Source organism: Peromyscus californicus, unplaced genomic scaffold (assembly GCF_007827085.1).
Source record: "Peromyscus californicus insignis strain IS unplaced genomic scaffold, ASM782708v3 Scaffold_9__1_contigs__length_137607984, whole genome shotgun sequence".
NCBI lineage: Eukaryota > Metazoa > Chordata > Mammalia > Rodentia > Cricetidae > Peromyscus > Peromyscus californicus.
In genome coordinates this window covers 47,952,859-47,976,163 of record NW_026294617.1, presented here as the reverse complement: position 1 = coordinate 47,976,163, position 23,305 = coordinate 47,952,859, and the positions used below count along the sequence as shown (strand labels likewise).

General features: G+C 40.0%; 1 protein-coding gene across 3 annotated transcripts in view; it reads right to left on the bottom strand.

The window, feature by feature from the left end:
* The window catches only part of Nmd3 (NMD3 ribosome export adaptor), a 31,122-nt gene extending 8,739 nt beyond the window's left edge, over nt 1-22,383 (bottom strand). For 2 of the 3 annotated variants that reach the window (XR_008216180.1, XM_052729873.1), the window contains exons 1-10: nt 22,255-22,383; nt 21,879-21,932; nt 19,699-19,833; nt 17,411-17,507; nt 15,030-15,110; nt 13,873-14,001; nt 13,307-13,397; nt 5,957-6,035; nt 4,750-4,846; nt 1,423-1,540 (exon numbers count right to left, since the gene is read on the bottom strand). Coding sequence is in view for 2 of the 3 variants with exons in the window: in XM_052729873.1 (XP_052585833.1) it covers nt 1,423-1,540; nt 4,750-4,846; nt 5,957-6,035; nt 13,307-13,397; nt 13,873-14,001; nt 15,030-15,110; nt 17,411-17,507; nt 19,699-19,833; nt 21,879-21,922 (871 nt within the window). In the remaining variant the exon portion in view is untranslated. Of the gene's footprint in view, nt 1-1,422; nt 1,541-4,749; nt 4,847-5,956; nt 6,036-13,306; nt 13,398-13,872; nt 14,002-15,029; nt 15,111-17,410; nt 17,508-19,698; nt 19,834-21,878; nt 21,933-22,254 lie in introns of those variants that run through there. The other variant, XM_052729874.1, reaches the window with a different exon arrangement.
* Nucleotides 22,384-23,305: the final 922 nt, after the last annotated feature.

Here is a 23,305-nt window from a genome sequence, read left to right as displayed (position 1 = left end):
GTGTTGACCAGAAAGATGCATATAACAAGCAGGAAGTCATCACTTATGAAGCCCATACATGAGCCCCAAACCTCCAAATGGAATAAGGGAAATATCGGGTATCAAAAATATTTACATCTTATTTAGTTACTGTTTTTTTTTTTTTTTTGGTTTTTCAAGACAGGGTTTCTCTGTGTAGCTTTACACCTTTTCCTGGAACTCACTTGGTAGCCCAGGCTGGCCTTGAACTCACAGAGATCCGCCTGGCTCTGCCTCCCAAGTACTGGGATTAAAGGCGTGCGCCACCACCGCCCGGCTTATTTAGTTACTGTTAAGCAGAATGCCACAGAACAAATTCAATCAGTTTTATGGTGATTTCACGTGCTCACATTTTATGGTAGAAACCTATTGGTCATCATAGCTACTTAAAAGTTATAAGCCATAAAGCCTACTTTTATCTGAAAAGTATCAAAATAACAGAAAGCTTATTAGAAACTTAAGAAAAAGATTAAAGAGACAATGACAAGACTTCTATCACTATTCAGTCTTCCTTTTATAAAAAATGATTTATATAAAGATATGCTAAAAATGACCCATAATAATGATAAAAAGTTAAAAATTCTTACTTAAATTAGTTGTTCCACTGGATCATAGGTCAAATATCCGAAAATTTAAAATACTTGTTTAAAAGACATATAGTTTAGCATCAGAATCTGTCTAGTAGGCAAAGGGCTCTATGTCCAATCCTCACACTGGAGCACACACACATTTGGCAAAAGACTTAGTCACCAAAATTGTATGAGTCAGAAAATTTTCAGAAAAATGAATGGAATAAAACTGAAATATCTAAAAGTTCACAGAACGGTTTCTTGGCGCACGCCTTTAATCCCAGAACTCGGGAGGCAGAGCCAGGCGGATCTTTGTGAGTTCGAGGCCAGCCTGGGCTACCAAGTGAGTTCCAGGGAAGGCGCAAAGCTACACAGAGAAACCCTGTCTCGAAAAACCAAAAAAAAAAAAAAAAAAAAAAGAATAACAAAAAGCTTTATAATTCCTGTATTTTTAAAGTACTAAACTATTAGTCTTTCAAAATAATATTATCAAGAATGACATTTGGGACTGGGGATGTAGCTCACTTAGAAGAATGCTTGCCTAGCATCCATTCAATGAGGCCTCAGGTTCAATCTCCAACAGCATGTAATTTGGTTTCATAGCACACCTCTATGATCCCAGTACTGGGGAGGTGGAGGGAAGAGGGTCAGGAATTGAAGGTCATCCTTGACCTCATGTAGAGTTCAAGGCCAGACTAGGCTACATGAGACCCTGTCTCAAAAAAACTGAAAGAAAGAAAATGAGAGTGGGGGAATAAACAATATAAAGGCAAGAGTGACTACTGTTTACCACAGAGGACAAAATTGTTAAAACAAGTGTAGTTCCAAAGCTTACCTTGTAGGGTATTTGGGTCTATGAGATGGATGGCACTAGTTACTCGAATACAAATACATATCTGGTTCATATTTCCAAGACTCTGCGCCAGTTTTGGTGACAGGCAGACAACATTATCCTAGGCAAAAACAAGTAACATCTAAAACAAGGCAAATTCTAAGTTAGCAGCCTTTGATAAACACTCATGAATAAACCTGACTAAACCATTCTTCCCCAAGCAAAACTGTCTGCCTGTCTTGTCTGAATGTGTCTATGGGCTGGTGTAGAATTATCAAGCCTCATGATTCAGCCTATAGGATGCTACCATGCCTGGCTCCACAACATTATTTTTCTTTCTTGGGCCAATAAAGGACCTGCAGATAAGAGTCACACCTTAGAGAAACCGAACACTTCGTACCTTTTAAGAAGGGTCTACTTGTCATAACTGTAGTATTTTTTAAGAATCTTTTTTATAATCAGCCCTCCACACTCATGTTTGCTAAATTCGTTTCAATTTAATTGTAACATAAATACTTATCATTCTGTATGTTAATATGGTACATAGTCTAATCAAAGTATAACACCAAGAATAGAGTAACTTTTTAAATCTCCTTGTGACTTCTGATTGCCAGAAAACCAAATTCCAATGGGAAACACATTTCTCTAAAACAGTTAAATGTTTGAGTGTGTAATCCAAGACTAAATGACTAAAAAAGTCACACCTACATGGAAGATGCTATATTAACCAACAGTGGTACTCGTCTGTTTGTTAACTGTACTAAAAGATAGAAATGGCTGGGAGGCAAAGGCAGAGAATCTCTGAGTTCCAGTCCATCCAGGATTTAAGGTTAAGACTTTACCTCAAAAAATAAATAACTAAATAAAATTAAAATTAAAAAAAAATCTGGGTCATACATAAAGCTGTACCAGAGCACAGTCACAGAATTTTTAACTGAGGTGGACACTATTCATTAGCACCTACTCCAACTTTTGGTTTTGAACTCAGGAGCTCCCAAAGACAAACAAAAATATAATCAGCCTTCTATATCCATGTGTTCCATACCCTCTAGTTCATACAATTGTGGCTCAGAAGTATTTTTTTAAGCACTACACCTATAGTGGACAGGTAGAGTCTTTTTCCTTCCCTACAAATACAGTTCAATTAACAACCATTTACATAGCATACACATCAGATTAGGTTAAAGTAATCTATAAAGGAGTAACATATACTATACAGTCTTATGAGGGATTTGTACATCTCTGGAGTTTGGTGTCACAGGGAATCCTTAATTACCTATAGGTACCACAAGACAACTACAGCCCTTCATTGTATTTAATACACAAGGCCTAATTATGTCGTTATATCTAAATTTATACTACCCAGGCTTTTAATGTATTTAATGAGGACTAGCAAAAGTGGTACTCAAAGTAACTACTTTTAGCTAGAACACAGCTATGGTCATGTGTTTTCATATTACCATCCATGGCTAACCTTGTCAACAGTAGAGTCGAACAGTTACACTAAAGTGATGGACCGAAAGCACAAAATATCTACTAACAGAAATATTGTTACAGGAAGCCTGCCGACCATATTTTAGGCTGTCCTTTCATCCCTGGTACTGTACTATTATGTAATTCACTGTTGACAACTTTAAAAGCTGTAGTCACCAACCTAGGTACAAAGGGTAGCTTATCACTTTGTGGTTACATTAACTTTGGATAAGTCATCTATCTAAACTTTCTAAGCTTCAATATCATCTTTAAAATTATATACCTCATCTCTATTAGTAAGACATAAATCTAAGGGAAAATAGTGAAATATATAGATATCAGCTTAATGTAGAACAGCCACAATAAATTATGACAGTGATAACTTTTAATTATTCAATATGAACACAAGCTTCTACATGGTAAAGAGCTATAGTTACATATTCATTAGTAAAACCTTTTCTTTCTTTTTTGAGATAGTCTCATGTAGCCTGAAACTTTATTTGTAGCTGAAACTGACCTTTAACTTCTGCTCTTCCTCTGTCTCCCCAGTGCTGGAACTGTAGATGTGTGCTAACACATCTGATTTCACATGGTTATGAAGACTGAACCCAAGGCTTCAAACACCGAGGCAAGCACTCTATCAACTGAGCTATATCCCCAGCCCAGTACAACCGTTACTACTATTTGTTCTAATTTTTTGGTTGCCTGTTTTTTTGAGACAGGGTCTAACCATGTAGCTCTGGCTGTCCGAGAACTCACTGCCTTTGCCTCCCAAATTCGGAGATTAAAGGCAGGCGCCACCACACCCAGCTATTTGTTGGGTTTTACTCATATCTTTTTCTTTTTAAATGTTTTATCTTAGTACATGTAAATGAAATGATAATGCATGCTTTAAATGTTTTATTGATATTATGTTCACAAGTAAAGATGACTCTGTGATCTCATTTCCATTAATAATGTAGTCAAAATCCTGTTGGCCAGGCTACAGACAGCACAAGCCGTACAAATTCCGAGCACTCGGGTGAAAAAGCTGGTAAGCCTAGAAGTGGGGAAGCAGAGACAGGCGGATCCCAGGGCTCATCAGCCAGCTAATCCAGCCTCATCAGTTGCTCCAGGTATAGAGAGAAACTCTCTCCAACAATAAAGCGGACAGCCATTGATGAAGACACCTAATACTGACTTCTGGCCTCCACAGGTACACATCTATGCATACATGCACTCACATGTGCATACACAAAACACTTAGCCACACATATTCTAAAGTGGCTCACTCATCTTTTTAACTACCATTTCCTATAAATGAAAGTTTCATAAAATTATTGTATGTCCATTAAGATTCCAATTTTTAATAAAATTGGATTATAAAATTTCACAATCAATTTGTTTTAATGTTATTGTTTATGTGCGTGGGTATGTGTGCACACACTCGTGCAGGTGTACATGTGTTCAAGTGTACATGTGGCTATCAGAGGACAGCTGTGTGGAACTGGTTCTCTCCTACCTTTACTTGGGCTCCAGGGACCCAACTCAAGTTGCCGAGCTTGCATGGCCAGCACTGTGTAAAAAGGCTGAGCCTTCTCACCAGCCCAAACTTTTCATCACAACACACCAAAAGGAAGGGCATTCCAATTCATAGTTTTAAACACATATTTTAAATCTTTTTTTTTTTTTTTTTTTTTGGTTTTTCGAGACAGGGTTTCTCTGTGTAGCAAAGCTGAGCATGTCAGAAATCATTGAAGGAAGTTATTCTTAATTTCTAGCCAGTATAGGAGTAGGAAACCAGGAGCAATAAATTACATACAACCAATTAATTCCTATTCTCTTACAGGCATTAATTAATTACATGAAAAGAGGTACCTTGCATATTGGAACAATTTCCACAGAAAAAGTGCTCTTGTAATTGTATGTGTTACTATGGATATCTTGAGAGATCAATCTTTGTGATGCTTTGTATCTATTAAGAAAAAAAATTAGTATTAACAGAAAGGGACAGGTCCTTCCTTATATAAAGTTGGGGGCACCAATTTTTATCAAATCCAAGTCCAATGTCTTCAAACAGCTTCCTGATGGTGTGGTTAGCTTTAATTGTCAACTTGACATAACGTAGAAGGACTGTCTTAGGACTGAGAAAAACTGTCTCAGTACTGAGAAGGACTGGGTTCTATGAACATGTCTGTGGGGGACTGTCTGAATTAAGTAAATTGATGTGGGAAGACCCAGCCCCACAGTAGCACATTCTCTAGGCCAGCAGTACTCAGTCTGTGGATCCTGCATATCAGACATTTTACATTACGATTCATAACAATAGCAAAATTAACAGTTATGAAGTAGCAATGAAATAATTTTATGGTTGGGGTCGTCACCATGAGGAACTATATTAAAGGGTCCACAGCATTAGGAAGGATGAGAACCACTGCCCTAGGCAGAGGGTCCTGAACTGTTTTAGAATAGAGAAATCTAGCTGAGACAAGCAAGCAAGTGGACAGGCATGTCCACATCCATTTCTCTCTGCTCTTGATGTGATGTGATTCACTGATTTGATTTATCCATGAAGATGAACTGTAACAACTGTAAGCCCAATAAACCCTTTCTTCTAAGCTGCTTTCTGTCAGGGTGCTTTATCACAGCAATAGACACGAAACTAGAACACAGGGCAAAGTCTAATTTTATCCACTTATATTTCAAACCTTCATCAGAATGACTCTACTCTAAGCCACACTAATGTACCTCCTGGGTCTTTGTTCCTGCTAATCTCATCTTTCAATATAAACTCAGCTTATGAAAATTTCTCCCATCCTGAAGTCCTAGTTCTTCTACCCATCTTCTATGGCTCATCATTACAGTGCTTACTGTTATGGAGTTAGGTTTAGCTATCAAAAGATTCTTCAGGACTCTTGGGCTAATATAAAATGGTAGGTCAATGTTTCATGACTGTTGAAATACTCATACTAAAATTTTAGTTTTAACAAAGTTAAGTTATCTAAGCCTGAAGACCAGATGTGACCTATATTTGGATAGCCTATTCCCAGATCCATGGACTTACACATGTAGGTTCACAACATACCTACAGGGAACCGTACCCTGAAGAAACTCCACCATCTTCTGAGCATGTTGTTTGGAAGAATAGTAGAAATCCAGACCATCTAAAAAAATAAAAATAAAAATGACCACATCACAAATTAAACCCATAAGCAAAACATATTATTAGGAATTACAGCCAAAAAAGGTTGGGGAAATCAATTAAGACCTGTTTGGCAAAAAAAACAGACAAAAATTAGATAAGAGTAGTGAAAACAAGCTTCACATTAATTCACAAGAACAAAATTCAAAGCCAAGAGAGAAAAGGAAAGGAATATTTTATGTAATAAATGGAACCATCTACCAAGATGATGGCATGAGTCCATGTAGTTAACACACATGAAAAAAATTACATGCCGAGGCTGAGCATAGTCACTAGACACCATTATCTGCCAGTATCAGTTAACACTATCAACAAATAGCCAAAAGCAAGTCTACTGCTAAGAAATATTTATGAGATACCTAATAAGAATTAAATTTACCCATAATTGCCAAGACAGTATTGAGGGAAATGAGAAAATTAAAATTCACAGGACTTACATGAAATTAAGACATTATGAGACTAGCATAAAATTATAAGTTCATGTAAACTTGAGATTGCAGAAACAGGCTACTACATTTAATCAAAAGAACTTAACAGAAAGTCATTGGCATTTAACAGATAAAAGATGAATTTAGGCACTTCACACCAATTACAGAGTTAAGACCTAACTATGAATTAAAATTATAAAGCATATAAAAAATAGGATATTTTTGTGACCTTAATTAAACAGTTCTCAAGCATAAGAAACGTATGCTTGACAAATGAAAAAATTCGATTAGATGGTGCTGTATACAGTTTCCTCAAGATTGATACATTTCATCCTGCAGGAAGGGAAACGACTCAAAAGAGCTTCAGGAGGTCCCTAAACTAACCAGATTCACTAGAGCCCTGCCTGCCACGGGTAGCAGAGGTAAGCTTCAAAAAAGACTCTGAGATGAGACCAGCTGCCTGGAAGAGGTTTAGACCAAATGAGTCACTTAAAAAGGACGCTCTCCAACCTGTTGCGCTGCCTGCAGGCTTGAGTGCAGTCTGTTCCTGGATCCCAGCTTTGTGAGCTGTCGCCCACACTGAGGTGGGCTTGGGTGATGCAGCTGTCTGAGTTATTCCTGCTCCTGTAAGCAACCTCTCACCCATACTCCTGTGGTAACCCCAATCAAATACACTGGTTTATCAAGTTGGACTTTGCTGGTGTCCATACCTTTGGTCTGTAGTGAGATCCCTATCTGGGGTGAGCAGACATGTGTGTGCTGCAAAATGCCCCCAGGAAAACTTCTGTCACCCAACAGCTGGACTTTATCAGACTTCAAAAGTTGGGGCTGGAGAGATGTCTAAGCAGTTAAGAGGCTCTTTTAGAGGACCTGGGTTCAGTTCTAGCACCAACATGGCAGCTCACAACCCTCTGTAACTCCAGTTCTGGGGGAGGGGGTCTAATGTCTTCTGGTCTCCGTGGGCACTGTATACATATGGTGTACTTATATACATGCAGGCAAGGCATTCATACATAGAAAATAAATAAATGTTTAAAAGTTAAAAAAAATTAATGTCTGCAAAGAAAGGACAACATTGAGAAAAGGAAAACAGGCTACAGTCCAGAAGACACTGCAAATCATACAGGCAGTAAGAGATTTATTTATATGTCGAACATGCCTCCTTCTCATTAGTCCTTAGTGTTCTATGTCGAACATGCCTCCTTCTCATTAGTCCTTAGTGTTCTATGTCGAACATGCCTCCTTCTCATTAGTCCTTAGTGTTCTATGTCGAACATGCCTCCTTCTCATTAGTCCTTAGTGTTATATGTCGAACATGCCTCCTTACCATTAGTCCTTAGTGAGAAGGAAATTAAAGTCACAGTGAGACACCAGCACAGACTTCCCTCTACAAAGATGGTCAGCAACTGCAGTAGAGAACTGGAACCTTTCAACATTCTGTCAGGAAAGTGAAGACCACAGCCACATACACTGTGGCTGTTTCTCAAACATAAACGCCAACCTAAATTTCCCATATAACTCAGCAGAGATGGCTGAAGATGACAGATGTTCCCTAACTTCCACACATGGCATGGCATATGCCCCAACAAACAAAATTAAATACATAAATAATGTAATGAAATGGTTCACAAGGAGAACTAGCTGAAAGAGATCAATGTCTTAAAGGGAAATGATATTGCTTATGCCCAGGAGATACCTCACTAAATGGCTTAATGGACAAGTTCTTCAAAAGCAGTTAATAAACAATGAAGAAAATGAAGGCAAACTTTGTAACTTTCTTCAGTGCTAATGTAACTGACAGCAAAATTGGTCAAAGCGCAGAAACACATTTATATATGTATGTACATACACACACCAGCACATGTATCAATCAGAAACCTCAACCACTGCTCACACATAAAATCCCAGAACTAAGGAGAATGAAACAGGAGCTCTGAGAGTCCAGACAGCCTGGGCTACGGAGACCCTGTCATTCAACACAAACTGGTCTCCGTATTTTTTATGTGTTTTGAGAGGGTTGGGGATTGGGGAGACTGGTGGTTTTTGTTTTTTTCTGAGAGAGAGAAAGAACATGAAGTTGGAAGGCAATATCTGACAGGAGTTGGGAGAGGGGAAGAATATGAATAAAATGTATAAAATTTTTTTAAAAATTTAAAAAACATGAGAAAGGGAAAAGAAAATGTAACTTCAACAAACATCATTCTTAGCACTGGAAGGTAACCACCATCCTAAAAACACATACAAAACTAGACAAACAGATACATGAGTGAAGGATAACCAACCACAGATGACTCACAAGAGAAAGAAAATGACTAAGATGCATAAGAAAACTGTTAGCCTTCATCACTCATCAAGTACAGATTAAAACAATAAGCCATTGTCATGTCTAAAATTTAGAAAGGCCAATACAGTTTTTAACCATTACCAGCAAGTGTCTGGAAAAATGAAAGCTTACTAGTGCTGGGAAAGTATACTAGCACTATTGTGGGACATCAAAATTTATATTTGGATTCTCCTGTCCAGTAATTCCAATTCTTCAAATCGATTCCCAAGAAAAACCACTACATATGCACAAAGGTGAACATAAGTATAATTATTTAGTGCCGTTTTCAGCAGCAAAAAATAAAATGTAAGTCCACTAATAAAGAAATCAATTTATATATCCACTAAGGTCTATCAGACAGCAATTAAAAATGATTAAATGAAACTATATATACATGCACTGTTGCTAAAAGTCTTCCAAATGTGTTAAAGGTGTATCAGAGTCACGGAGCACTCCATGAAAGCAACTACTGATACATACAGAGTATATTTTGTCTTAAGGAACTATACTGTCTCCAGAGATGACAGACAGATAAAGGCAAAGGAGGAGGGGCCCTTGATTTATACATGGTTTGAATTTGTAGAATTATTTTTAAATACGGACTTTATTTCTATTAAAGTGTGTGTGTTTATGTACCCATGTGCACAAGGTGCCTATAGGACAAAGAAGGCATTGGATTCCCTGGAGCTAGAATTACAGGTTGATTTTGAACCACTGAAAATGGGTGCCTGGAACTGCTGAGGGCCGCAGGAATATATTATAAGAACTCAGCTGGTTATAGCAAAGCCACTACCTGGAGGAATCAGGGAATTCCTCCAGAGTAAGCCGAAGCCAAATCCCAAGGAGTTTTTGGTGTTACTTGGCTTGTTATATATCAGCTGTATTCTGTTATGAAAATCATGTGTGCCTTCATAGTTTTCCCAATTGACTTTTCCCTAAGAAGGGCTAACAGTGTGGACTGATCACTCTCTGGACATACACATTTGGAGAACAGCCTCAGGAAAGACTTTCTCTGGAATCAGATATCTCCCTTGGCCACTTTCAAGGACTAGCAGTAATAACAGTCTACATGCAAGTCTCTTGATTTAAGATAAATTCCACAAGAAGACACCACCTAGGTCAGGTGCAATTCAGCTCGGACCCTCCTTTCTTACAGCCTTACTAACTTTATAGACCGCTAACTCCTTACCTAACCATTTCTAGGAATATTTAGATAACCTTCTGCGCTGACAGCAATGCTCAGCCAGAACCCCAGTTCAAGCCTCCCTGTAATTATCATCATTAGCAGCATCCAGCCAGGTCCATCCCCAGATGGAGGAGAATACTTTATCAGAGATACCTCTGTATTCTCTAAGAACAGACTTAACCATCCAGGCTACCTGTTTGAGAAGGCCTGGCGGATGTGCCAATTAAGCTTTACTTCCTCCTTTTCCAAACCTTACCTCTGGTTCCAGATCTCCCTTTAACTATCACCAGAGGCATCCAGCTGTACACAGGTTGCCCAGCGACTAGCACACTTTCCCCCACCCTGCAGAAAAACGGCAGATAGCTTGGACAGATAGGAGCCACAGGAAAAAAGAAGACAGTTTTATTTTCTCCCATTGACCTAGCAACTTATAGATTCTTAACATTTTCTACTAATCACGTTTAAGACTATAGTTGAGCACATAAGATTCCCTCTTCTTAGATATTACCCGAATTTAGCGTTTAGTTAATTCATTTCCCCATTGGTCACTTCCCTTTGTGGTTGTAAATGATAATTAACGGTTATTGGCTCCCTATGTGATTCTTATCACCCCTCCATTTGACCCTGGAAGCCTGGCTTTATATACCAGGACTTCCAGGGCACGAGGAGAGAGAAGAGAAAAGAGAATGGAAGAACTAGATGGGTAAGAACTTGAGAGGAACAAACTGAGATGGGGAAGAACTAGATTGAAGGGCTAAAAGAGAGGACAAGAGGAAAGAGATGGAAGATGAGGAAGAGCCAGATGGGGAAGAACAAGATGAGGAAGAGCCAGATGAGAGAGGAGACGAGAGAGGAGCTGATAGGGGAAAGAATAAGATGGATGAGGACCTAGAAGGGACAGAACTAGATGAAGGAATTAAGATAGAACCTAGAGAGGACAGTAGATAAATATAGAGAAATCAGGCAAGAAAGGAGCTAGACATGAGAGCAGACTAGAAGCTGTGTAGAGAGAGAACTATCACAGAATAATAAAGTGTATGAACTAAGGAGTTTCGTGTACATAGATTCATTTCATTTCATCAAAGATTAATTATCAGCTGGTTGTAGATTCTTCCCGGACCCTGGGAGGGGACTGTCGAGGGGCTGGACCCCCGTAGTCCCCGATATGGAACCAAACTCCAGTCCTCTAAAAGAGCAACTAGCACTCTTACCTGCTGAGTCATCACTCCAGCTCCAATTACATTTTTGTTTAAATTACTAATATACAAGCTAAGGAAAACACTCATTTAAATCAAAAATTAGTAATGAAAAAAGACTTTAGCTGGAAGAAGGGTTGTTAAATCTGCAGCATTGGGGGTTTGGCAGTAATTTTAAAATGTATCCACTCTTTTGGCAACAAAACATTCTGTGCAGATAATTTCTTCCACAGTCCTTAGCTAGAATATGTGTTCCTTGCCTCATACAACTTAAAACAACAACAAACAAACAAACAAAGCAGACTCTCATGCTGCCCAGGCAGGCTTATATAGAGGACAACCTTCAAACTCTCGCTCCTCCTGTCTCCAACTCCCAAGTACTGTGATTACAGACATGCAACAGCACACCCAGCTTTGACTTTCTTTATCAGGCCTTACTCAGCACACTTTTGCCTAGGGATTAGCCAAAAAAGGAACCTTATACACCAGTGTGGTGGTCTGGATGAAAATGGCCCCCATAGGCTCACAGGGAGTGGCACTACTAGGAGTCGTGCCCTTGTTGGAAGAAGTGTATCATTGGGGGAGGTCTTTGAGGTCTCAGATGTTCAAGCCAGACCCAGTGTTACTCTCTTCCTCCTGCCTGCTGATCCAGAAGTAGAAATCCCAGGGAGTTGGGGATTTAGCTCAGTGGTAGAGCACTTGCCTAGCAAGCATGCAAGGCCATGGGTTTGGTCCTCAGATCCGAAAGGAAAAAAAAAAGAAAAGAAATCCCAGCTATCTCTCCAGCACCATGTCTGCCTGCAAGCCACCATGCTTCCCATCATAACAATGGACTAAACTCTCAACTGTAAACTAGCCCCAATTAAATGCTTTTTTAAAAATAAGAGTTGCCATGGTCACAATGTCTCTTCACAGCAATAGAAACCCTAACAATGCATCACTAAACTGTTTCATGATATAGACCACCCTATGCCTACCAGTAATACACCCAACCTAGAGGCATAGATTAAGTTTTCATGTAACTGATATTTTCTCATTTAAGGAATTTGGCCATTTTTTTCAAGAACAGTCACCACCAAGTAAATCCGTACTTTAAAAAGTGACTTAGGAAAACAATTCGTCTAAAAATAACAAGCACCAACTAAGACCTATTACTAGCAGGAGTCTTGTGTTTGCTTCAAAACATTTGTATTTTAAATTATTAATCTCAAAACTGTGGCATCTCCATCAAACATATGTAAGCAGGCTGCCTCTACAGCGAATGCTACGGGCCTGCAGTGTCACAGAGAGGCAGAATCCTGTAACGCCCAGATGCCAATCCCTACCACCATCAAAGAAACCAAACAAACAAAAAACAGCAAACTCTGAGGCAGACTACTATGAAACTTTTTAAAACTCTATTAAGACATTTCATTATTTATTCATCCCTCTTTATTTACTGAGTTTACACTGAATTCTACTCATCACAAATACTTCTCAGTACATGAAATACAGAGAAAAAGTACAGAAGAATTTGGAGATTTTCCAATCAGAGCAATCTCTCCCATAGCAAACAAGGTTTTATGAGTTTCTTATTACAGAACTTTACACTGCATTAATGGAGTCACTGGCTTAGTCTTCAAGATGAGCAACACATAGAGGACAAGAACTAATATTAATATACCATTATATTCCAAGCACAAAGAATGGCATCAATCATAAACTAAATGGTTAATAAATGAACTAGGACAGACGAACATCACCAAAAAAAAAAAAAAAAAAACCCAAAAAAAAACAAAAAAACAGTTCTAGATTTGTACTATCCAGAGTAGCCACAAACGACATGTGAGTTTACTATCAGCTAACAGAAGAAAATTCAAAATTCAATTCCTAAATTATAGTAGCCACATTTCAATACTAGCCACATGTGGACAGTCATTACCATATTGGACAATGTAGACAGAAAATTAAGGTTGTTTTCTTTTTACACATGTACATATATGCACATGAATTTTTTAAAGAATTTTTGCAACTGCTTCAACTTCTGAGAAAGATAGGTTATTTAGGATAACAGAAAGAAAATTCTGATATTGTTTCAAATTCTTTTAAATTTGAACTTACCATGAATCTCTTTGATACGCAGTGTATTCTGATGCATTCCATATTTCAGAATCAACTGTTCCAGATAGTAGAAAGTTTTCTTGTGCAGAGTCTAGATATCCATGCATTATACAATCAATAAATTACATGCCAAAAAAGCATTAATAAATATATTACACATATATCATCTACAGACATAGCACATTGATTTTTCAAACAAAAACATTCTTTAAAAATTAACTAAAACATAGCCGGGCGGTGGTGGCGCACGCCTTTAATCCCAGCACTCGGGAGGCAGAGCCAGGCGGATCTCTGTGAGTTCGAGGCCAGCCTGGACTACCAAGTGAGTCCCAGGAAAGGCGCAAAGCTACACAGAGAAACCCTGTCTCGAAAAACCAAAAAAAAAAAAAAAAAAAAAAAAAATTAACTAAAACATAAAATAATGATGTATTTCCAAAGACGAATGTTCCAGGACCTAGATTCTGGTTATACATAAAGGACTTAGGGAACAGAGAACGTTTTATCAGCTATTTATAATGGACAATAAGTTCAAGATGCAGGATTTACTCATTATCTGTTTTCAGTACCTTCTGCCTGACTTGAATCACAGCCTTCCAGAAGTCCTTGGCTTCTACTCTATGGCAATCTCCACACATCTGGGACTGAACAACATAGTCCACCACAAACACCTGCTGAAGGATGGCACCATTCATCACCTGGGGAAGAGAGCAATCGCACTCCTTCACTCTCACAGTTCTGTTCAACAGTGAGTGCTTTCTTGATTAAAACAAGAAACTGTAATAAGGAATTTAAAACTTTGTTCTATGAATGCATTAAGGACAGCAGTAAGATAAAGTTAAAATTACAAAACTAAGTTACACTACCTCTTTTGGAAGGGGGGGGGGGCACAAACAAGGACGACTATGGAGCCTCGTGCGTGCTGGCCAAGCACTCTCACTGAGCTACTCAGCCCAGTGTAAGTTACACTGTTTACAAAAAGGTACACAAGTACCTTTCCCACAGATTAGATTACTACTTTAAGTTTACCTCTAGAAAAAGTGGTTGTCAACATATCCTTCTAAAAATCTGGGGGTAGGAAGTGGCCTGACTAGGAGTGCTTGTCTGTCACACCTGAAGCCTTGGGTTTGATTCCCACTGCCACAAAAAGCCAGGCATGCTGGCACACACCTATAATCTCAGGACTTGGGAAGTAGAGCAGGACGGTCAAAAGTTCAAGGTCTTTCACAGCTATATACTGAATTTGAGAACTCAATCTAAAAGTAAATTTTTCTAAGTTTATACACATGTACATGTTGTATATTATATACACATGTACATGTTGTGTATTACAGGCACCAACAACATATGGCTGAGAAAAAAAACTGAGGGTTGGGCAGGATGGTGCACACACCTTTAATGCCAGCACTCAGAGGCAAAGGCAGGAGGATCTCTGTGAGTTCCAGGCTAGCCTGGTCTACTCAGTAAGCTCTAGGCAAGCAAGGGCTACCTAGTGAGAACGTACCTTAGAACAAAAACAAAATCTTTAAAGAGACGACTGAATCCACTAATTTTGAGCAATGGTAGCTACTAGTGACCTAGTCACACATCAGATGATTAATAACAAGATTTAGACTGTACTCTTCCTTTTAAGCCATTTAGTCCATCAAATAATTTAACACTAGTCCCTCAGTCCCACTACTTGTATTTTAAACACATTTAGCGGGAAAAAAAATGAACAGCTTACCTCTTTCTGAACTGTCAATTTGACTTTCAGTCTCTTGGAATGGGGCTCAGTCCAAACAAAGCCTGCATCGACAAGGCGAACCTTCAATAAAACATTAAAAAAAGAAAAGAAAAAGGAAACCTAAGTCTCCAGCTGAGGGATGGAAAGATGAATGAATACCTCACTAATAAACAGACTCATAAGATCTTTGAAGGAACATGTGATGAACACCATTACATACCATTCACTACAAAAAGAGAAAAACATTTATCACTAAAGCCATGCCAACAAAAGCAGCAAATAAAAGGGCAAGCCAGTGAACCAAGAAAGAATTAAAGTATTTTTCACGGGTGAAAAAATTATTTGAAGGGAAAAAAAAAGTTACCGCTCTTCAAGCAAAAAATATACTTTTTAATAAAATGAACTGGTGACTTCATTACCCAAAAGAAACCGCACAAATAAAAGCTACTCAAGTTATTATCTTTCTATGTTGGTCTGTAGCTTCTTTTTTAATTTATATTTTCCTTTTAAGAATGGACATTCAGGGGCTGGAGAGATGGCTCAGTAGTTGGGAGCACTGTCTGCTCTTCCAGAGGACCCGAGGTCAATTCCCAGCACCCACACAGCAGCTCATACCGGTCTGTAACTCCAGTTCCAGGGCTTCTGACACCCTCACAGACATATACACTGGCAAAATACCAATGGACATAAAATAAAAATAAATTAAAAAAAAAAAAAAGAATGAATATTCATTTGAGAACTATTCGTGTCCAGGCTACATACCTGTAACACTCACTACATACCTTTAACACTCACTGATAGATAAGAACTAAAACAGTCTGCTCTTCTTGATGAACTGACTATAACGCAGAAGGCTAGAATGAGAGCTTTGGAACAAAAAGACTGAGAACAAGAACGGAAGTTTGTAATAATCGGGGAGAAACCTCAACAAGAGGTACCAGAAATAAGAAAAGCCAGAGCAGCTTCCTAGGAGAGAATTCTACAGGATTGAATACCTATATATTAGAAAGAGGAAGAGAACATACTCTAGTACAAAGCCCAAGCAGCTAGGTAATACCAATGTTTTGACACAAATAAGCAGCAGATTTAATGGATGGAGAAAGATCCCTTCATGACATCTATGACATACAGAAGTGGACAGTATGATACTGGTCTAGAGGTGCATGGAGAAATCTGTTCACAGACTGAAATGTGAGCAAGCAGATTACAATTCTATCAAAGATTGTCTGCTGAGAACAAGATAGTACTAAAGAGTAAAACTCACCTAACATGACTGGTAAGCTACAACAAATCCCAGTAGTCAAGAAATCAAGTCAGATAGAGTGATAAGCAGCTTCCTAACCAGAACCCTTCCTCTCTAAACCTCATAGTCCTCTCCCCCATCTCCTCCCAGTTTCCATCTGCAGGAGTTAGGAGGAAATGTACACAGCACTAAGTAAGTCTGTCTGCTCTTCCTAAAGCCTCTAATCTCCATCTGCAGGAATGGCGAGACCTTGACATCCACTTCAGCACTCAGAGGCTCTCCATACTTCTCCTTAGATAGGCAATTGCCAATTTTATTCAGTCCTTTGTCCTTTACCGTAATTACAGACACCTCAGTCATTCTCTCATTTCCTACAATTTCCGTATGTCTCCTGGCCCCACCTAACACTCTTTCAAATCCTAAAATCCTTTTACTATGCTCTCTATTCACAACAAAACCTTAAAAAAAAAGGGTGGGAAGGGGACAAAAATCAATGGAGCATCCCTTTCCCCTTCTAGTTATCCTGATTATATTGCTTCCCTTCGGACAATTAAAAAAAAAAACACCCAAGAACAAAATGAATCAAGAACTTGAAAGATTCCAGAACTTAAAAATATTACTGCTAGAGCTGGAGCAATGGCTCAGTGGTTAAGAGCACTTGCTGTTCTTCCAGAGGTCCTGAGTTCCACTCCCAACACCCACAAATCAGATCACAACCATATGCAACTCCAGTTCCAGGGGATCCAACAACTTCTGGCTTCCAAAAGCACTGCACACATGTAAAGCACAGACATACATGAAGGCAAAGCACCATATACATAAAATAAAATAAATCTCCCCCCATTTTTCTAATAAACAAAAAATATTACTGCTGAACAAAGGTCAATGTAAAAATTAAGTAGAGAGAGAGAGAATATGAATCAAAACATTGCAATGGGACTAGCAAAACAGCTCAGTGGTAGAATACCAGGCAAATATGGGTAAGGCCCTTGGTTCAATCTCCAGTACCAAAAAAAAAAAAAAAAAAAAACAGAAGGAAAAGAAAACAGGAAAAAAACAAATAGTCACCCAAACAAAACAAACCCCACATGGAAGGATTGTCTGAAAATGAGTGTTTTGTTTTAACTATTCCACCTACCTTACTCAGAGGTGCTTTAATTTTTTTCAAGCACAAAGCAAGAAGCTCCCTGGATTCTAAAGCACACTGTACCCAAGATGCTGGTGGCTGAAAATATCTGAAAGAAGATAACACACTAAATCTGCCACTTCTCAGGAAAAAAACCCAGCAATTCCTATTAGATATGCAGAAATTATACTGACTATTAACCAGGAGTAACCCAAAGCTACTCTGAAACCTTAGCCCAAAAAAGATTAAAAAAACCTATGAGACCACTATCTTTAGCTCAAAACTGCAATTCTGAAAAAGCCCATCTGAGCTATTATATATTTTATCACTTCATTAGTAAAAATTCCAGTTAAGAGACACTGACAATAGCTCAGAGGGTCAAAGAGCTTGCTGCCAGGCCTGACAACCTGAGCTCACACAGTGCAGGAAGAGAACCAACCCCTACAAGTCATCCTCTGACCTCCACATGTACAGCATGGCTGCCAGGCCTGACAACCTGAGCTCACACAGTGCAGGAAGAGAACCAACCCCTACAAGTCATCCTCTGACCTCCACATGTACAGCATGGCTGTCAGGCCTAACAATCTGAGCTCACACAGTGCAGGAAGAGAACCAACCCCTACAAGTCATCCTCTGACCTCCACATGTACAGCATGGCAAAGTGCACACACATACAAAATCAATCCACAATTGTTAAAAAATAAATAAAACAAAATTCCAGTGAGGAGGCTGGAGAGATGGCTCACTAGTTAAGAAGACTCTACTTGGGTTTCCAGCACTCACTATTGGCAGCTCACAAATGCCTGTAACTCTAGCTCTAAGGGGATTCAACGCCCCTGGCCTACAAGGGCACTGCACTCATGTGTACATACCCACATACACATAAATAAAATAAAAACAAGTTTTTATAAAATTCCAGTAAAAATGGCAATATGCCCAAAATTTCCTTGAAGCTATACTGTCGAACAGGTTAGAATCATCACAAAATGACACTCAAATTATTTATTTTATACTTCTAAAATGTTTGAGAAATATTTTCACACACACACACACACACACACACACACACACACACACAAAATGGAAACTTAGTACATCACAACAACACTATGTATCAACAACAGTTTGCCATCAAGTTCTGTTTCAATTTTTAAGCTGAAAAACACAATTTTCAAAATAGCCTCATTAAGCCAAGTATTGCCTTTGATCCCAGTACTCTACTCAGGAGGCAGAGACAGGCAATCTGTGAGTTCAAGGACAGCCTGGTCTACAGAGAAAGTTCCAAAACAGCTAGGGCTACAGAGAAACCCTGTCTTGAAAAGCCAAAATTAATTAATTAAACATCATTAAAGTATAAATCTTTTCTGTATATTAAAAAATTTTAACCCGGTCTTCCAAGGACTAGTACATAGTAGGTATTTATTAATAATGCTTGTTAAATACTCTCAAATGAGTTATGTAAATGCTTTCTTGCCATAGTTATTAAATGGTTAAACAATTTTGATTTTCATCCTTCAAGTTTCAATAAAAACTATTTGTTTATTAAGTACTTTCAAATGGTGTTTCAAGTATTACCTATCATCTAATAAAATTCCTTCATTCTCATAAGAAAATTCAGACTCTGACCATATCTAAGCATTACAGATAACCAGTTGATAAGAAATCCAAGATAAACTGGGGGTCCCAATTCTTTGTCTTGTAAAACCCCATCGTGTGTATAATAATAAATATTTATAATAGATCAAAAGCCCCATACTTACCAGGTTCACACGCTGTAAACTCCCCAAAATAGTACATTAAGTACATGGATTAGTATATGTGCACACAGAGATATTATTCTGGGGAGACACATTTTGAATTCTTGGGGAGGTCCAGACAACCTCCCACATACACAAAGCTAAGTGCTAAACCTACTTGGGAAATTGCAGGCATATAATTTTTTATATTCACTGGCAAGTTTTATGTCTCTCAATGGACTGATGTAAATAGCATGTGCCAACAACTGAAAGAACAAAACTAAAGAAGAAATGAAACATCAGCTCTCAGAAGGCATCTTCTACTGTCAAATTCAAACTATTTCTACAAATACGTTTACTATCTTTACCAGATTAGAAGAACAGTAGAAAGCACACTATAAAATGGCAAATTATTAAATCCTTGGTACCATCAACCTAAGTAGAAATTAAGTCTCAACTGCACATGCTTCCTTCTGTGTACTGGTATAATCTCAGCACACCACAGTGGCTCTCTGAATGATTATCAACTTAAGAAATCTAAACAAGTAATGGACTGTACTGTACCTTTGACACTGTTTGCAGAAAGAAATGGAGACCTGCTTTGGAACACCTTGGCTGATGTCAACTTTACTTCGTAAACAGGCCACACAAACATTGGCAGGATTTGGACTAATTGGGACACCACATTCACAGCACAAGCTTGAGAAAATAAAGTATAAAAATTTTCCAATTAGATTTTATAAATTCACTAGTCAAATAAAATAATATAAAAAAAAAAAAAAAAAAAAAACTACCAAACCAGAGACCCAGGATCTGTTTCTAGCACCTAAGTGGCAGCTCACAAGCATCTGTAACTCCAGTTCCGGGAGATGAATGTTTGAATCAACCATCTCCGTGGGCTCCTGCATGCACACAGTATACACACATACTCTCACAGACCACTCATGAGACAAGGTGAGCATGGTAGGAAACCCCTTTAATCCTAACAATCAGGAAGCAGGGAACATGTTTCTTTGAGTCCCGGGCCAGCCAGGACTACATAATGAGACCCTGTCTCAAATAGTGGGGGGTGGACAGGGACAGGATGGAATTCTAAGGCAGAAAAAAGCAATCTTAAAAAAAGAGTGAAGAAGAGTCCTGGGACATTGATCAAAAAACCAAGGAGGGTTACAATTCTGTGCACTGTGCCACAGGACTTCATGCAATGATAGCAATATTCTAGTCCTTCATCATCCCTTCTTTAAAATCGGAAAACTAAGAAAAAAGAGATGAACAATGCAAATAGCATAAGATCAATGGCAAAAACTGAAGCACAGTCAGGCGATGGTGACACACACCTTTAATCCCAGCACTCGGGAGGCAGAGGTAGGAGGATTTCTGTGAGTTTGAGGCCAGCCTGGGCTACAGAGCGAGATCCAGGACAGGCACCAAAGCTACACAGAGAAACCCTGTCTCAAAAAAAAAAAAAAAAAAAAAAAAAAACCAAAAAACCCTGAAGCACGTTTCACATGAACAATATGTAAGACAGCCAAGTGCGGTGGTACACACCTTTAGTCCCAGCACTTTAGGAGACAGAGGCAGGTAGATCTCTGAGTTCCAGGACGGCTGGATTTAATGCGGGGAGACTGTCTCAAAAGCAAAACTAAACAAAGAAACAACTAAAAACAAGCAAACAAAACATGCAAGAGCAGTTTCTCTTTCATCTAAACACTGACAGGTTTAGGACACATCTGGCCAGATGCCTCTCTGTTCTGAGCACTGTCTCCACATTAGGAACAGTTCATTTACTGGGACTCATATAACATGAAAACAAAAAGGAGATTCCTAGGGGCAGGAAGGGGATCAGTGAAGGGGGGCAGGGAAGCACAGCAGTAGGGTAAATACGAGCACTGTACACACTGTACAACGTTAAATCTATGGATACTCATATACATAAAAATGTCCTAATGACCCAGCACTCGGGAGGCAGAGGCCAGCCCGGTCTACAGAGTGAGTTCCAGGACAGCCAGGCCTGTTAAACAGAGAAACTCTGTCTCGAAAAACAAACCAACCAACCACACAAAAATGTCATAATGAAACACAGTAATTTTTATGTTAAAAATTAACTTTAAAAAGAAAAATAGACCAAAATACGGGACAGGAAGAGTATCTATGTCTACTGACGCTCTAAACGACAGGAGTCTAACTCTAGTGTACTGGAAGCAGAAAAATGTTGTGAACTGGGCTGGACATATCTCAGCACTTGGGAGGTTAAGGCTGGAGGAACAGGCCCTCAAGGTCAGTCTTGGCTACAGAGTGAATTTCAGGCCAGCTGGGGCTACATAGCAGGACTCTATCTGAAGCAGATTAAAAAAAGAAAAAGTTTGTGAACCACTGACATTGTTGCCCAATGTTGCCCAAAAGAAAAACATAATAAACTCCCAGTGGTAGCCACTAGCTCTATGGAGGAACTGAGTTATATACTTAAATATCCACGTGTGGCTAAAGACTACACAGCGCAGTGCCTCTCCTAGCAGGATGTCTGGTAAAAACCCTTCTCAAAGCATGCATTTTCTAGATCGAATTTAAAATGAACCGAATAAATTAAAATGAATTAGATTTCCTAGGGGACTAAGACAATTTTTTTTTTCAATTGAGAGACAGGCTTCCGCCACTAAGAGTTTTCTCAGGAGTTTTAGAAGGCTCATCTTACGATCTGTAAACTAAGGAACGAAAGTGGGGGGGGGGGGGGGCTCGCAACTCACATGTGTCCCGGGCTGCGATCCACGGCTTCTGTCATGTACTCCATCGTTCGAGACCTATTGAAGGAAGGGGAGGAGCGGGGAGATCTCAATCCCGTGGAGTCTCCCAGAGCAGGCCAGGCTCCGGGGACTCCGGAGGTGTCCGGCACCCACGACCCCGGGGCCCCGCGCGAGTCGCCGTACCCCGCGCTGCCCTTCCGCCCACCCCAGCGCCGCGGCTCCGCGTGTGGCCGGCCTCCGCCCCGCCCCGCGGCCCAGAGCCCACGCGGTCCGCTCGCGGCCGGGGTGCACCGCCCGGCCCGCTCCCTCCGCCGGCCACCTCGCTCCTCCGGCCACGGCTGGCCAGCGCCAGGAGCCAGACCTCGTCCCCAGACCCTACCAGCTCCTTCCTGCGCGACAAGCCGAAGTCCAAGCACACGCCACACTCCGGCGCCCTTCCAGTTGCCTTAGCGGCCCAACGCCACTAGGAAGATCTCGCGATAGGAGGACCGGAAGTCCCGCGAGCAGAAGGACTCCGGGGAAAGGGGCGGGTGGGCGGGTCAAAGGACGCACGTGCAGCCAGGGGCGGGGCCTATGGAAGGAGGGGATGGGGGAGGCGGGGCGAGGTGTGCCGGCCGGGAATGCTGGTTACCGCCCCTTAGCGGATATAGTCGTCCGTCCGGTTTTCACCGGTCCCATACCCTTAAAATGCGCGACGTAGGGCCTGGAGCGACGGCCCACCGGTTGAAAGCAGTTGTTCTTACAGAGGACCTGGGTTCCATTTCCAGCACCCACGCGGTGGGCTCAGCCATCTGCAGTTCCCGTTCTAGATACAGGCTCTGGCGCCCTGTTCTTAGCCACAAACGTGGTGCACATACATTCATGCGGGCCAAAAACTCATATACATAAAATGGATAAACATTTCTTTAAAATACCCAATAAATAAATATCACCATGGGCAGCCTAAGACTATCAAATCACTGTTTACTGAACAATTGATATTCAAAAAAAAAACCCTGAAAACTTTCTCCTGTATTACAAACATTGTACTTTTTTACGTGATAAGTAGAAAAAAATAAAACGTTCTTCATTAAAGAAAATTCTTCTTAAAGAAATAACCCGGACTTAGTTATCTGAGAAGTTGAAGGGCCCCAGCATACTTGCTTAGCCTAACGCCATTTTTGAGCAAGGCCTGAAAAGTAACTAGAGGTCAGAAAAACAACTTGTACCCTGGATGAGAGCCAAGTCAGCAGGCGTGTCGAGCTCGGGGGGGAAAAACCACGAGCTGTCCTGAGTTTGAACCTGGCCTCATACGAATAGTCCAATCAGAACCCTGTAAACTATACTTCCTGCTTCTGTACCCGCCCTTCCGCTGCCCAACCCTATAAAAACCCTCCACTCCAGCCCATGGGCGCGCCAGTCTCTTCAGCCTCTGGAGGGATTGTATCGCC